The sequence below is a fragment of the Pungitius pungitius genome, chromosome 16 (genome assembly GCF_949316345.1).
Source record: "Pungitius pungitius chromosome 16, fPunPun2.1, whole genome shotgun sequence".
NCBI lineage: Eukaryota > Metazoa > Chordata > Actinopteri > Perciformes > Gasterosteidae > Pungitius > Pungitius pungitius.
The window spans coordinates 5,655,850-5,671,316 of record NC_084915.1 but is presented as its reverse complement, the minus strand read 5'-3'; the positions used below and the strand labels follow the sequence as shown (position 1 = coordinate 5,671,316).

Here is a 15,467-nt window from a genome sequence, read left to right as displayed (position 1 = left end):
TTTAGCTAAATGTCGAGCTTTTGAAGGCGTTCAGTCACAGTGACTTGGAGATCAAACACCAACCTACTCAAGTAAAAATGTAAATGCTCAGTGGAAAATAAATACAGTTTGCGTATTGACTTCATGATTTGTCTTTAATGGCTCGATTCATATAAAAATTTCTCTTGATCTTGATCACATAAAAAATAAAACTTTTACGATTGCATTCAGCATCGCAAATCACATTGACCTTGAGCTTTTTATGACAGCAACTGAAAGCCCTGCCAGATAGGAATATGTGTTAAAATCTAAACTAAATTAGTGGGTATTATAAGGAAACCATATCAACATAATTCACATTATAATACGGTGTTGGGACTTTTGTTCATAACTAAGGAGGCATAGCCGAATGTCATGATGGTTTAATCTTTTAACCAACGAAACTGCTTCAAGAAACTGGCAGAATTTTACCAGCAGAGCAGTTTACATGGGATTGAGCCCATCCTTGACCGGCAACTAGAGGGTGTCAGAGTGAGCAAGGGTACTTGGTCCAAGGAGGTAGTTTCCCCGTTTCATTCGCCAGTCTCCAGTACCTCTCCTTCAGGATGAACGCCGCTGCTTTGGGCTGCCTTTGCCTGCTGAAAACACCCTTCTTGTTCCCCACCACGCGAAAGACCCCTGCAGACACGAGAAGGACCAACAAGCCTCGTCACGCACAGGGCCAAGAAACAGAGGAACCTTTTCAAGCGGCTGCTTAATAGATTCGTACACACAAACAAATAGCATCTGGATTTTTGGTGAACGCCGAATCACAAAGAGGATCAGATATAAATCCTGTGATCCAGCTCGGGACTAATTATTTGCAAATGCGCTGCGAAGCAAGTTGATGAATCAGATTTTCCCAGAAGGCCCGGAAACGGGAACCACAGTGATGACACAGTGTACAAAATGGTGCCTTCAAATAATACACTGTGTGATTTGTTTCATGTTTTGTAAATTAGCTGAATTAACTTAGGACACTAAAAGGGGCAGAGTGTGATTTGGGACAAAACTGTTTTTTTAACAGGGCACTGTGTTCTCCAACTGCAGTACCTTGTGTAGTCATGAAGTCTGCAAAGTTCCAGATGAGTTCACCAATGACGTACTGCTTCCTTTTCTGGTCGAACACGTTGTGGTAGCTCTGCAGGACTAACTTCTGGTACTCCTCGGTAAACATCACGGGTGGATCCTGCAGAGAGAAAAAGACAGCTTCAGTACCCCGGCACAAATAAGCTAAGACGGGTGTGGGCGGCCTTGAGGTTTGGCAAAGCCTGAACGTCATTGCAGCCATGGCATACAACAACGTCTGGGCCGGTACAGCCCGATAGTTGGGTGTGTGCGAGTCCTCACACTGTGAAGCCCCGGCACCGCATCCGCTCCATACTCGCTCTGGATGATGGGTTTCTGGTACTTTCCATACCAGTTCTCAAACTGAGTGTTGAGCTGGATGGGGATGACCTCCAGGTGGCCCGGATCATGGTACCAGGAGAAGTAACTGTTCACGCAGATGACGTCCACGTAGGGAGCCTAGAGACGACACAAAAGAACTAAACATGACTCGTAGAGACACAGTTGGATCAGTTGCTTGTGAGCATTCGCTGTGAACACGTGCTGTGATGATACCCATTTTCATAATGAAGCAGCATTTTTTCTAGTAGTAATAATAAACTAATGAGGCGTTTACAAAACAGTATTCTCATAACAATAAAGTGAATGCTTTTCACTGTGAAGTGGCAGCTTTCTCTCTTTGTGTTATTCGCCCTGAGCTAAATAAATACTCTGCAGGTAGTTCTCTGCTGGCAGGTCTCCCTGCTGCCGCCATTCGACCTCTGCAGCTCATCCAGAATGCAGCAGCTCGGCTGGTCTTTAACCTTCCTATACTCTCCCACACTACTCCACTCCTCCAGTCTACATCCAGGACCGGGTCAAACCCTGCATCCCAACCCGCACACTCCGCACCTGCCAAGCTGCTTGTTCCTCCCTCTCTGAGAGCAAAACACTCACAAGATCGCAACTCTTTGCTGTCCTGGCTCCTAAATGGTGGAACGAGCTCTCTGATGACATCAGGGCCGCAGAGAGCCTTTACATCTTCCACCATAAACTAAAGACACGCCTCTTTAGACTCTACCTTGACTAAAAACCTAACCAACAAATTGTAGCACTTTAATTGTACTTATTTTTGTTAATGGCTCTTATCTATAACAAGTTGTAAATCGGCCTTATAAAATTGCACTGTTTCTTGTTCTTCTGAGTTTGTATCCTTATGGTTAAAATGCATTTATTGTAAGTGGCTTTGGTTAAAAGAGTCAGCAAAATGTAATCTAATGTAGTCAGACACCTAAGCTACAGGGTACACTCTAAAAGATAAAAATATTCATCACATAAAAGGAATGTGAGGCATATCAACAACATAGTTTGAGATCAATAACACAAAGCACGGCGTGATGGCTCAACAGTTTGACGCCTTTATCTTTTCAACGGCCATTCATTTGAAAAGCAACTGAATTATGTTTTTAGGCCACTATGACATTGAATGATGCTGAGCATTTATATTGCCGATGCTAGAGAAGGATTATCAAATAATTTGTATACAAGATTTAGCTTCTAAATTTAACTCCTAACTGGCTTTCACATTTGTTTACATTACCTGCCCAAATCATTCAATTCATTTTATTTTGTATAGCCCAAAATCGCAAATAACACATTTGCCTCAGATTTATCTGATATTAACACCACTTCACAGCACCAACACAAATAATTACTAGTAATATGCTTTACAGGGTTTCACTGTTAATAAAACTCACCCCTTTATCCCTGGCAAAGTTACTGTCTGTGATAAAAGTGACGGGCCGGGTTGGATCCAATTCTTTGGTATGTTTTATCAAGGTCCTGTAAGAAAAACAAAAGCGCCCATAAGTTATTTTTTAGGATTACATCGTTATATAATGACCACCATCGGCTTTAGTTTCTTTTACAACTTCAGTGTGCCAGAGCACAGTCTGTGTGTGAACTCTACATTTCACCCCTACTGCTCAGGTACCTGGGGGGCTCGAGCAGTACTTCCTGAAGCCTCAAGCTATAACGGAGCTCCGGCTGTGTGTGTTCAGGGCAGTTTCATGTCTACTCTTGCTGCATTCCACGGATCAGAATAAAGGATAGGCCTGAAGTGAGTAGGCCTAATGACTGAATCACAAACCAGCATCTCACATACAAAAAGGTTAAATTGTCATACTTTATTAATGTTTGACTTCATCCTAACAAATCATTGCAAAATGAAAGACCTTGCATCCAAAAAGGGGAAGTTAAGTCAGCTTGTGCACGATGAGAGGATCAAAAAAACAAAACCGCCAGCACTTACTTGAAATAGAAATCAGCAGGTTGCATTTCTGCAGCCGGCTCATTGGCCACTGACCACATGACCACGGAGGCATGGTTCTTGTCCCGGCGTACCAGCTCGTCCATGACGACCAGGTGATGGTTCAAGGAGGCGTTACTAAAACTGCGACTACAGCAGCAAGGCACAAATAACACAGCATACACCTTGATGGCATTGTTTGAAAAGCCAGACATAACACAATTTACAGGTTGCAAATGATCAGACCAGCACACAAAAAAATCCACCTTAACATCTGTATGCAAAAACAGCAGGGAGAGGTCAAATTGTATTTGTGACCTTACATAATTACCTTTTAACCTCTTAACTCAACCCGCATTTTTTTTCTTTTATTCTGAAGCATTTTTACCAAATGCATCCATTTTGTAGACCTGTGTGCACTGTTCATTTCCATTGGAGTGTGTCAACATCACTTAAAACTGTTGCACAATCCTAACCAAGACAGTGTGCGATTTTACGGTATATTTTTGTGGATGTTCACATCAGTTAGAAGGTTTAACAGACAGCACATGGACTGTGTTCTTATATACTGGGATACTACTGTGAACCCTCAAACACACCTAAAAAGGTCACAGCGATGGAAGCAGGGACACTTACATGTCTTTGATGCCCACGCCCGGGCACTCATCTATCACCACGATCCCGTGGCGGTCACACATCTGCAAGATCTCCTCTGCATAAGGATAGTGGCTGGTGCGAAACGAGTTGGCCCCCAACCACTTCAATAAGTTAAAGTCCTTCACCATGAGGGGCCAGTCCAAGCCTTTACCTCGGATCTACAACACAGTAAACAGAGGAAGTCTCAATTGGATTATTGGACCGAAGCTTCCTTTTCTACACAAGTTCAGTATTTCAGAAGGGTATAAATGATCTGAGGCTGTTGGATTGATTGACAGTGGACGTGTCTTTTGCTGAAGCTCTTACTTCACACTAGCGGTACTCACATCAGAGTCCTCGTGTTTATTTACTCCGTGGAAGTAGAAGGGCTTTTTGTTGATGAGGAACTGGGTGCTGGTAACGTCGACCGTGCGGATGCCGACTGGTAGAGTATACACATCGTCGTAAGCAGATCCCCCATCGACAGCCAGTAAGAGAACCTAGATGTGGGGGACAGCAAAGGGTGGAGACATCTCTTTCAGCAGACGTTGCAAAGAGAAGAGGTTTTACTGAATACCCAACAACTGCATTGAGTGCATTCCAAATGGTGCAAAAAAAATATCAGGTGACAAAGTTAAAGGACTAAAGGAATTAAAACTATAAATGCAGATAAATTTAATGAGGTTTTTTTAGGGTCAAATTGGGATATGTCTTTTTTTCCTTTTATCTTTACATTTCCAAGCATGCGTGTCTTTGTTTTAAACAATGGTCACCCTTATAATGCCCGACTTCTATCAATAACCTATTATTCTTTCTCAAGCCAATTGCCTGATATCTAGTGGAAATGCGACCCACACCTTAAAGAAACATGTTGTATTACCCAGGGTTCGAAATGACTTAGGACTCTTGGGGGGTCCCCTAAAATGTAACTATAAAAAATACTGAAGACTACCTTGCTACACTATATACTGCAGGCAAAATTATATTGACATATTTTGAAGGTGGGATAATGGTCTTGGGATGTTTTTCATGGTTTAAAATCCTCAACTAAATCCGCACAGGAAAGCCTGTGACTCTCCATAGCTGTTGGCTTTAGGATGTTTTGACCCACGGGGTTCGAATCCCGATCGCTCCGATCTTTTTTAAAATATATTTTCTTGAATACATGTTTTAATACGTGGTTGTGATGTGGTGGTCACTTATAAAATTGTGAACGCTGCAATGGATTTGTGATGCGTTTTGTAGATTTTCAGCAATATGTTTGTGAATGTGCTGCTGTTAGCTGGCAGGTTGTTTGGCTTCATTTACATACAGCAAGAAACTCTTCTAATCCTTATGTTACACTGGGTATCTAAGTTAGTTAATGGAACACCAACTCCAAATATTTTACTCTAATAAGCAATTATTATGGAGATATAAACATATTCAAAGCACTTACAGCATTTTCATGAGGGATTTCACTTTTTGTGAGGCTTCGTTTAACAATAACCTACGTGTCTGCGCCTTAGACCACAACAACTATCTGTGATGCTATTGGCTGCCCTGATTGCTGCCCAATCGCGCTAGGAAATAAAATAATTATTGTTATGTATATAAAACGTCACTAAAGACCTTTTCACAATCATTTTTAATGTTAAAAATATTTGTCGGGGGCCCCCAAAATCTAAAAATAAATTCTTATAGGGGGTCCCTAATGACTTATAGGACCCCCCCAGACCCACCTCATTTCGAACCCTGGTCTTACCTCCAAAGAGTAAAGGTAACCTGGGTTCTCATGCATCAAGTATGGCCACCATAAATTGACATCCGCTATCTTGAGCACTCCGGACGGCTTGGCAGAGGAGGCAACGGAGTGGCCATCTTTGTCCATCAAGGTGATCTCGAAGGTGGCCGAGGGGGCATTTTGGACTGATACTTCGTATTTGACAAGGCCTGAGATGAATGGGAAAGAACATTGAACTGTGTCACATAACTGCTCTTTGGTAGTTTACAAACATGACATGTAGCTACTCTGAAAGGATTTAAAATGAAGTATTTTTATAATAATCACAAGCATTAATTTACCAGTGTTATCCAAGAAGTCAGTTACCACGGTGATGTCTTCCACATAAGCCTTAGGTGTAGTATACAGCAGTACAGGGCGATGTATGCCAGCATAATTGAAGAAATCAAAGTTGAAGTTTTGCACAAAATAGCCCTCAGGATACCTGTTGAGCAAATACATTCTCCTCATTATCCAAAGGGACGAGCAACATAACACACATTCTATCCCGCCCAAATAGAACATGAACTAGAAATGGTTGCATTCTCAGAAAAAAATAAAAACCTGGTCTTTACAGAAGCTTGGTAAGATTAGTACCAAGAGTAATGATATAGAAATGTTAAATTATAATACGGGCTGAAAAGCACACAATATTTACAGAAATTTCTAAAAACTTTAAAAAGATAGGAATACATACTTAAAAGATATAAGATTTAAGTATAAGTGCTGTGATCTGTGGAAAGTATAAATGACTTGTCTACTTTGAAGAACTTTGAACATTCAACCTATTCATTTTCATTAGAAAAGATTTGGACACATTCGAAGATCTTGATGCAATTTCTAAGATTATTTTACACAAGAGATGTGACTCTGCAGATCGATTGGTGAGACAACTCTTGACACATACTGGAAAATAGTCATGTTACAATAAACGGCTCCATGCATTTCACATCCGTGGCGTCATCAAGCGAAACAGTAGAGGAAGTTTGATTTCGTCAGCGTTTCACTTCATGATCAAAAAGACGGCGTTTACTTGGTTCGATCGGTCATGTGCTGGATACTTCCTGGAGGAAGAGTGTCCAGAGACAGAGTATTGTTGACAGCGATGGTGATCCTGCACAGCTGAGTAGGCTCCTTGCGTAGTAAAGCACCTATCTCAGCCTCAAAAGGAAGATGACCCCCTTTATGCTCCGTCACTTTTACCCCATTCACCCACTGCAAAGCAAAGTGGACACAGTATTACAAGAAGTTGGTGATGTGAAATGGATCATATTTTAAAAAGCTAGATATGAGGACGATTATTTTTCTTTTACTCTGACCAAAGTGGATAGGGAAGGTACGCGCTATACTCACCACTACTGAATAATAGTGAGCACTTCCCACTCTGATAACGACTCTTGTTCCCTTGTCGGCGATCCAGCGGGAAGGCACCACCACCTCCCTCTCATACCAAACCCAGCCAATGAAATCTCTCAGCGTGGGGTCCTGGGTGATGTCATTGTAGCTGGCAGGAACTGGCATGTCAATCACTGGCCCAGTCTACGGAACACGAAACATCAATGAAAAGCGCAACCGTTATAACTCGATCTTGTAGTTACAGCGACTAATAAATGTGAAATAATAACTGGGATTAACAGTTGGGTCCCAAACTCTGGATGAGGACCCCACACGATAAATCACAAGAATCACAAGTAAACAAAGTCAAAATATATTTTTGGTTAAAATTAGACACGTATCTTTGGACTTTTTTTTATCTGTGGTATTATAATGAAGGGATCCAGGAACTTGAGTGTGCCTGTAAAAAACGATGTTGTCTTTATTACAAAGTAGAAAAGGCCCATTCAACTTCATTTAATAAAAAAAATCAAGAAATATGTTCACGTCTTGACTTCGAGACATTTTAAGTGTCTCAGATCACCGTCAGCATTCATGGAGACTGCGGTCAGCAGACGCTTGAATTTTAGTGTACGTATATGCTGACATTTATGGTATTAAACATGTAACCGGAATAAAGGCTATTTAAACAACAAATTCCGGAACTTGGAAATATGGGGTTTTAACTTGACAGTAAAATACTTTCAACATCCTAGTAGTCAGAGAGGTCCTTAACACACAAATTAGTCTTTGTATTTTTTAACTTGCAAAAATAGGGCTTTTACTTTGGAAAAATCTCTAAAATTGTACAGCAGAAATACTTATTTAGCATCCTAAAACATATGCATTGGTCTTTTCCTGGAATAACTTGCGTGCTTCTCAGCCCCCGTCGTGCTCACCTCTGCGAGGCGACTTTTGTACCATGCCCGGTCGAAGCCCTGGTTCCTGTCCGGGGACCTGTCCGCCCTGAAGTTCCACACCCCGTTCAGCTCCTTCACCTCTCGGGAGGGGGACTCCCGGGGGAAGAGCATGCCGGTGTCCATCAGACATGCCGCTTCAAACGCAGCGAACAGGCACAAACAACGGAACAGTGTTTCGGGATTGAGCATCCTGAGCGCAGTGTTGCCAACAACATTTCCGGGGAAGTTGCTGGAGGCTTGTTGCTAAATGACGTTGTGATGTCATTCCGTGATGATGTCATTACGTAATAACTTAAACCTTGCGTGCCTACGTAGAATACAAAATAATAATACGTCAAATCGACTGTCCATCTCGGCAATGGCAACAATTATTGTTTGAGAAGCATTTTGGTAGGTACAAGGTAAATAAGGTATACATGTATACATCAAAGGATCCTCAAATAATGATGTGAGCACTCGGCATCTCTTTCCAGATGTCTCCAGGCTGCTGCCTGTGCACGAGCTGGGCGCCTGCTGTTGAAGTCACTCATAATGACATTTGCAGCCAGGCACATATTGTTTTGGGGTCATTTAGAAGGAAAATGCGTGAATTTGAGCATTTGAGTCACTTTACAAAAGTTCCTAAAAGGGCCAAATATATATTTTTAAATAGTTACATCTGTTGTTTAAAAAATCTAGCAACAAAGTTGCTAAATTGGCAACACTGTCTGGCGACTCTTCTTGTTACCCACTCGGAGAGCAGGTACGCGGAGACGATTCGATCACGTGGTTGGTTCCGAAGTCATGTGACCGTCATTCTCGCGTCGCCTTTAGGTACAGTCGGAATGACTGAATGAATGAATGTTTTGTCACATTTAATCAGGACTGGACTGGTAATCGGGCATACCGGGCAAATGCCCGGTTGGCCGACGCACTTGGGGGCCGGTCGATAGGCCGTTAAAAACATTTTATTTAAAAAAAAATGTTTTGCTTTCGACCGGCCCATAAAGCAGGGACAGCGGCCCATTGGTTCATTTTCCATACTGACACTGGGCTGGCCCAATTATCTCTTAGCGGGCTCCACCCCTCCCTCTCCGTGTGTCAGTCAGATGCATTCAGTGACTCAGAGCTAGAAAGAAATGTGTGGATTAAGATGGAGAAACAAAAACGTAAGGGGGGTGCGGAGAAATTGCGGGCCAAAAAAATATCTAGAGGATGATGCCTCAACATGTTCATAAATAACCGACATGTTTAGTGCTGTAGCTTCAGTTTCCAAAACTACTACAGTACCTGATGACATGTTGCAGAAACAGCAGGTGAACATAGCACATGGAGGAGGAGAGGTGACTAGCCACAGCGAGAGCGGTGCTTGCGGCTCGCAGTAGGGTTGCCAACTCTCCCAACCCCATATCAGGGACACTTTCGCGGGCTGACGGGGGGGTGCTAGCAGTCGGCGGCCGGGTTTGCACAACCTCACATCCTCCGCTCTGGCCACCCGGCCCCCGCGCGCACACTGGTCTGATGGGCCACAACTTCACAACAACCGGGAGTTTTTCGCATGTCATTGACTTAGCAGGCTGTGAATGGAAATCGGGACTGGAGCTGTCCCGGACGGGACAAATCAAAATTGCCCATAATTCTGGATGTCCCGGGTAATAAGGGACGGTTGGCAAACCTAGCTCGCAGGCTGCAGAGGAGAAGGTGCAGCAGGTGTCAGTGTGACAGTGAAGTCCAGGAGGGGCAGAGTGAGCAGGAGAGTGTCATTGAAACGGTAAGCAAGCAGGTAGCTCCATGAACAGGGAGGGAGTGTTAATCAGGGCGGTGCATGAGGATAGTGTGTGTGGACCTGGCTGGGCCACAACCAAGATGATGACGATTTAACAGTTACCTCAATTAATGAATATTATAACAACAAACATTATCATTGTCGGTTGTTGCTATTATAAAGTCTGAGTGTCAGGTTGTCATTTGTCAAATTGTCACTTAAAAGTGACTGCAATGGCCACTCAGCTAAAGTAAAATAACTCAGCATAAGCTATTTTGCACTGTTTTTGTAGCGAGCAGAGTTGAGAGTTCACTTATTCAATTGCAACTTGGGATATTCTAATGTAACCATTTAAAACTCATAACGTCCGACAACGGCCCTTCTTCTCTAGAAAAAAACTGAAATGACGCCATTTGATTATTTTAATTATTACTCACCAACGAGTTACACGTTAGAAGAGGTAGCTAACGCATGTTTTTTGGGGGGTTAAAAACCCGCTTTGCATTTTGAAAGCTGTATATTCGACTAACTAGATATTTTATAATGTTTCATTTGAATTTCCAATATCATCAATATGCAATATTACGGCAAGTGAATACTCTAAATTGTGTATATGTATATATATTATCAGGACTTTTTGTGTGAGTAATTTGTTTGTGTAGGTTTTTTATGGGAAGTATCTCAACAATTAGAGGTAAATGTTGTTTGGTGTCATATTAAAGAGGGGTTTGTGCTCTTTAAAGGGATAGTTCACACAAAAATTGTTTCATCATTAACTCACTCCGAAGTTGTTTCAAACCTGTATGAATTTCTTTATTCTGATAAACAAAAATATATATTTTGAAGAATGTCGGTAATCAGACAGTTGATGGACCCCATTGACTTCCATAGTATTTTTTTTCTACTATGGAAGTCAATGGGGTCCATCGACTGTCTGATTACCGACATTACCGTCCATGGCACTTACAGTAGTTCTCAACCTTGTATGGGTTTTTGGGAACGGAACAGTAGATATGCAGATCTACAGGGACCGCAAGGATAGTGTACTGGTTGGTGGTTGTGTCCGACCGATTGTGGGGGGCCGGTCTGAGCAAAAATGCCAGGGCCCTTTTTTTGTCCCGGTCCAGCCCTGCATTTAATTGTACTATAAACAGGGGAATCTGAAAAGTGAGCGCGGTGTGTCTTAAGTAAATTAAAAGCCTGGACCTGGCAACATTTCAATGTCGTTAAAAATCAGGCAGTTATTTGAATAATCAACAGAATTCTATGCACACCGCACTGGTTTGAAAGCGTCACACCCGGATGCAACATTGATACCTTTACACTGGATGGCGCCAGACACTTGCATAGTCGCACATTTAAGAGAAAAGAACCGCGACACGGAAGTAAAGTGTCCATTATCAACCACATTGTCTTTTCATACGTGGACATAATCCACAGTAGTTTTTATAATATTACTGGTTATTGGTCAAAAACAAATTTATGCACCAATGTTCACCTTTTCACTAATTAAAATGACAATGACCCTGCTAACTTTCATTCTTTGGGGATCTCTCCTTGATTTTCTCCTTTTGGGGAGTTTTTCCTGTGCCGATGTGAGTGTTTCGGGACAGAGGATGTTGCATGTGTACAGACTGTAAAGCCCTCTGAGGAAAATTTGTAATTTGCGATTTTAAGGCTATACAAAATAAAATGAATTTAATTGAATTGTGGGTCTCAACTGAGGAGGATTCTACGATTCTAGGAAGTCTACTGCAAAACTATTAAACTATCCACCATAGTGATAGTTATATTATATAGTAATACTGACCTTTTAATGTAGTAATATTTGGCTGTAAAACCACCAATCTGTCTGCGAGGACCATAGTTCCACTTGTGGATCTTTGTTGCTTGTTAATCCTTCTCTGTCTCCCTCCTCATTATCTTTCCTTTATCTCCTGTTAAATGGCAAATGTTGGCATAAAATGGCAAAGAGTAAACATGAAAAACACATTGGGGTTTTCTAAGAATAAAGGGCTTTTTGGGCGCATAAAAATACAAGTGTTTTAATCAGATTTCCTTGTGACTCAATTAAGTCATTAAATGTAAAAATGTAGATAAATGTAAGTAAAAGTAGATTTACCACTTAAAAGATCACACTAAAGGTATTCACGGTGGAGGTAATGTTTTGGGTAGGTTGTTATTCACAAGAAGGTTAATGTTAAGTTGTATTGTGTTTAATAGAACCATTTTGTGTGTTTTTGTGAACAACAAGAGGCGGAGTTATTATTGACCGAGTTAATTTCTTTTAGTGGGATAGAGCAACCAAGTAGACTGGTTAAAGTGGGGCAGATGGCCGGAGACTGGTTGTATAATGCTTTGGACAAGCAAACAGCACGACTTGGCGGTTCACTAGTCACATAAAATGCCTTTGAGATAGGTAAGTGACATAAAAGGCTCAGAAAATGAATCCATTGTGATTTTGACCATATGGGTTTGGGGGTGTGATGTTGTTCCACTGGTGTATATATTGACAATTAATGTAACTATTTTTTAGACTCAAGGTGTTCTTTAATTGATCAATTATATAATTATTTCTTTATGTCTTTTACTCTAACCCTCTGGTTCCCTTCAAAATTCTTTATTCTGGTTCCTTCTCGGGAAGAATGCTTTCTAAATAAATCAATATAATTTACTTTTGACTAAGTGAAATACCAGAGTTGGAAAACTTTATTCCCAAGAGATAATTAAACCCACCAACCTTTGATGTTGGATTTTTATTTAGTTACAGTTATGCTGTGTGGCTCAAAGAAGTACAATTTACTGTGGATCTAAAGCACAAACAAGACAGGTTTAGACATAAAGTGGTTCACACAGTGACACACTCATCCAAACAACCCGTAGCGCTGCCATCTGCCTGAAATGATTGTAAGGTTAATGGGGAGTTCAGTGTTAATATCCTGTTTGAAGTCATTTTCCCACAAGTTAATTGGCAAAGATTCAAAATGAAAATACATTTAATATTTGGATCCTTTGGCTCCCATGTCAGTGATGTACATGTCTATCCCTGGGGCATGAATTCAATGTTTTTATAAAGCATATTATTACTACCATATGGTTTGTTGCAAATCCACCGCTGTAAAAGCTTGAAGGTACGCTATTATCACACCTGCTGACTCTCAGTAATTATTCACAACCTGTTCACGTCACACCATGGCTTCCACAAGGTCCCACAGAACCAAGGTCTCTTATTCCTTATCCTCTCCTACTCACATTTTGACATTTGTCCACGTGGGGCAAGTCCGCGACAAAAGATTTTTGACACATCGTAATTTCTCTGCCCCACCAAACCGTAATGACTTTTATAGACCTTTAAGAAAAGGAAGGAAAAAGTATGTTATTCCCTTTTTTATCTTTTTCCATGTACCCTCTCCGCAGCCTCTCTGATACACAGCTGTGCTGTGCTTCAAAACGCTTTGCTGCCCAAACATCTCCTCTGTTCTTTCAGTCTGTTGAATTTGAGTTATGTTCTCTTGGATTCTCTATTTCACATGGCAGTTTATGACTGTGGGAATATAATTAAGAGCTTAATATTTATTTTAAAAAATTACATCCGGGTGTTTCCTTCTTAATGTGGTCATTTAGTGGCACAATGTATACAATTCGCTGCACACTCCAAAATTGCACAAAGGTGTCATCTTATTAAGTTATTTTCATAGTTGTTTTATTATGAATAAATATAATCAGTTACTCAGACAAAAATAAAAAGCATTCTTTAGTGAAACCAATTCTTAAAAGTGTGTCCCTCCATGCAATATTGATCAGAGAGAACTAGAAAGGGAGAACAAACTCCCCAAAGCAAGGGCATCTGCTGCACTTGTGTCACCACCATATCAGATGTGAGTAGTGGAAACTTTGACCTAATCAGATACCGTAGGTCAGTAAAATATTAGTTAAAACCACATGAACCCCCCCCCCCCCCCTGACAGAACAAGTTTAATTGCTGCGTTAAGGATGATGTGCAGATTGAAAGTGCAAAGTACATCGGTCTGCACGTGTCAGCATTTAGCCTTTTATCAATCAGTATCTTTTGTAGATGTGTTAATTATGTGATGTCCTCTGATAACTTACACAATTATTTAATACATAAGTTTGTTTTCTTCCTTACTGCTATTCACTTTTATGAATGAAATGAAGCACAATGTACAGCCATCTCAGGCCATATTTATTTGGTGACGCTGATAAATATAGAAGTCATCTGTGTGAAGTTGATGGTTTCAGATGGTTTTAGCCACTTGTGCTGTGGGTCTGTTTATATAAACCATGTCTAATAATAGTGTTCCACAGTTATTAACAGGCGGCTGCTGATTAACTGGTTCCAGTGTGGTGCGGATGTACTTATGGGTTTCCTATTGTGCTCCCTGCATCCTGTCTCTTTTTCATTGTCGAGAGTGTCCACTGCTTGGATAACCATTAACGGCTTGATGGCACATCCGAGAAGGACCCTGAATTGCTGTTACTGTGCTCCTGAAAGAGGCACGAGCCCCAGCAGGGGTTGATACAGAGGCACGAGGCCCCAGCAGGGGCTCATTACCCTCCCCAACTCCTTCCTCTCCCTTCTCCCCAAGAACGAGACGTTAAAAGGGTTTTTAAAAAACAGGAACCCCATGAAGCAGGTGGCAGGGACTCTGTCTCTCCCCCCACCTTGAAGCATTGTGCTGATCAGCTGTCTCTGGTGTTCACCGACATCTACCACACCTCCCTGGAGATATGCCACGTCCCAGCCTGCTTCAAGGCCTCCACCATCATCCCTGTTCCCAAGAAGCCCAGGATCACAGGACTTTGACCTCTGTAGTCATGAAGTCTTTTCAACGGCTAGTCCTGTCCCACCTGAAGACCCTCACTGACCCCCTCCTGGACCCCCTGCAGTTTGCCTACAGAGCCAACGGGTCTGAAGACGATGCTGTCAACATGGCCCTCCACTTCGTCCGACATCATTTGGACTCCACGCCAGGTTTGCGGACTTCAGCTCTGCATTACATCATCCCGTCTCTGCTGCAGCACAAGCTCTCTTAGCTGCATGCGCCAGACTCCACCTGCAAGTGGATCATAAACTTCCTGTGTGACAGGAAGCAGCATGTGAGGCTGGGGAAACATGTCTCAGTCTCTCGGTCTATCAGCACCGGTTCCCCACAAGGCTGCGTTCTTTCCCCTTTGCTCTTCACTCTGTACACCAACAGCTGCACCTCCACTTACCAGTCCGTCAAGCTCCTGAAGTTCGGCAATGACACCACCCTCATTGGACTCATTCCCTGCTGTGGATACAGGTGGGAATCTGACTATCTGGTGACCCGGTGCAGGTCCTGGTGCTTCCTGAGGCAGCTGAAGATATTCAACTTGCCAAAGACAATGATGGTGCATTTCTACACGGCCATCGAGTCCATCCTCTGCTCCTCCATCACCGCCTGGTACCATCCGCTCTGCAGAGAGGGTGATCGTAGCCGACCCCTCTCACTCTCGACAAAAACGGTGTCCTTTCCATCTAGCAGGAGGCTGAATTACATCAGGACCAAGACGTCACGCAACAAGAGCCATTTCTTCTTGTTGGCAGTCATCATCTGAGTCAGGGTTCCCTGCTCAAAACACTTTTGGACCCTTTCAATAGAATGTTTGCCTGTG

At 42.1% G+C, this 15,467-nt stretch overlaps 1 protein-coding gene across 1 annotated transcript; it reads right to left on the bottom strand.

Annotated features, from left to right (window-relative positions):
* Positions 1 to 115: 115 nt before the first annotated feature.
* gusb (glucuronidase, beta) lies at positions 116 to 8,328 on the bottom strand. The gene is made up of 12 exons (XM_037468147.2): positions 8,045 to 8,328; positions 7,125 to 7,310; positions 6,805 to 6,986; positions 6,074 to 6,216; positions 5,754 to 5,941; positions 4,357 to 4,509; positions 4,010 to 4,188; positions 3,377 to 3,523; positions 2,823 to 2,907; positions 1,369 to 1,545; positions 1,072 to 1,207; positions 116 to 657 (listed from the first exon to the last, which is right to left on the bottom strand). The coding sequence occupies exons 1-12, from the start codon at positions 8,252 to 8,254 to the stop codon at positions 506 to 508; spliced, it is 1,938 nt and encodes a 645-aa protein (XP_037324044.2). The 5' UTR covers positions 8,255 to 8,328; the 3' UTR covers positions 116 to 505.
* Positions 8,329 to 15,467: the final 7,139 nt, after the last annotated feature.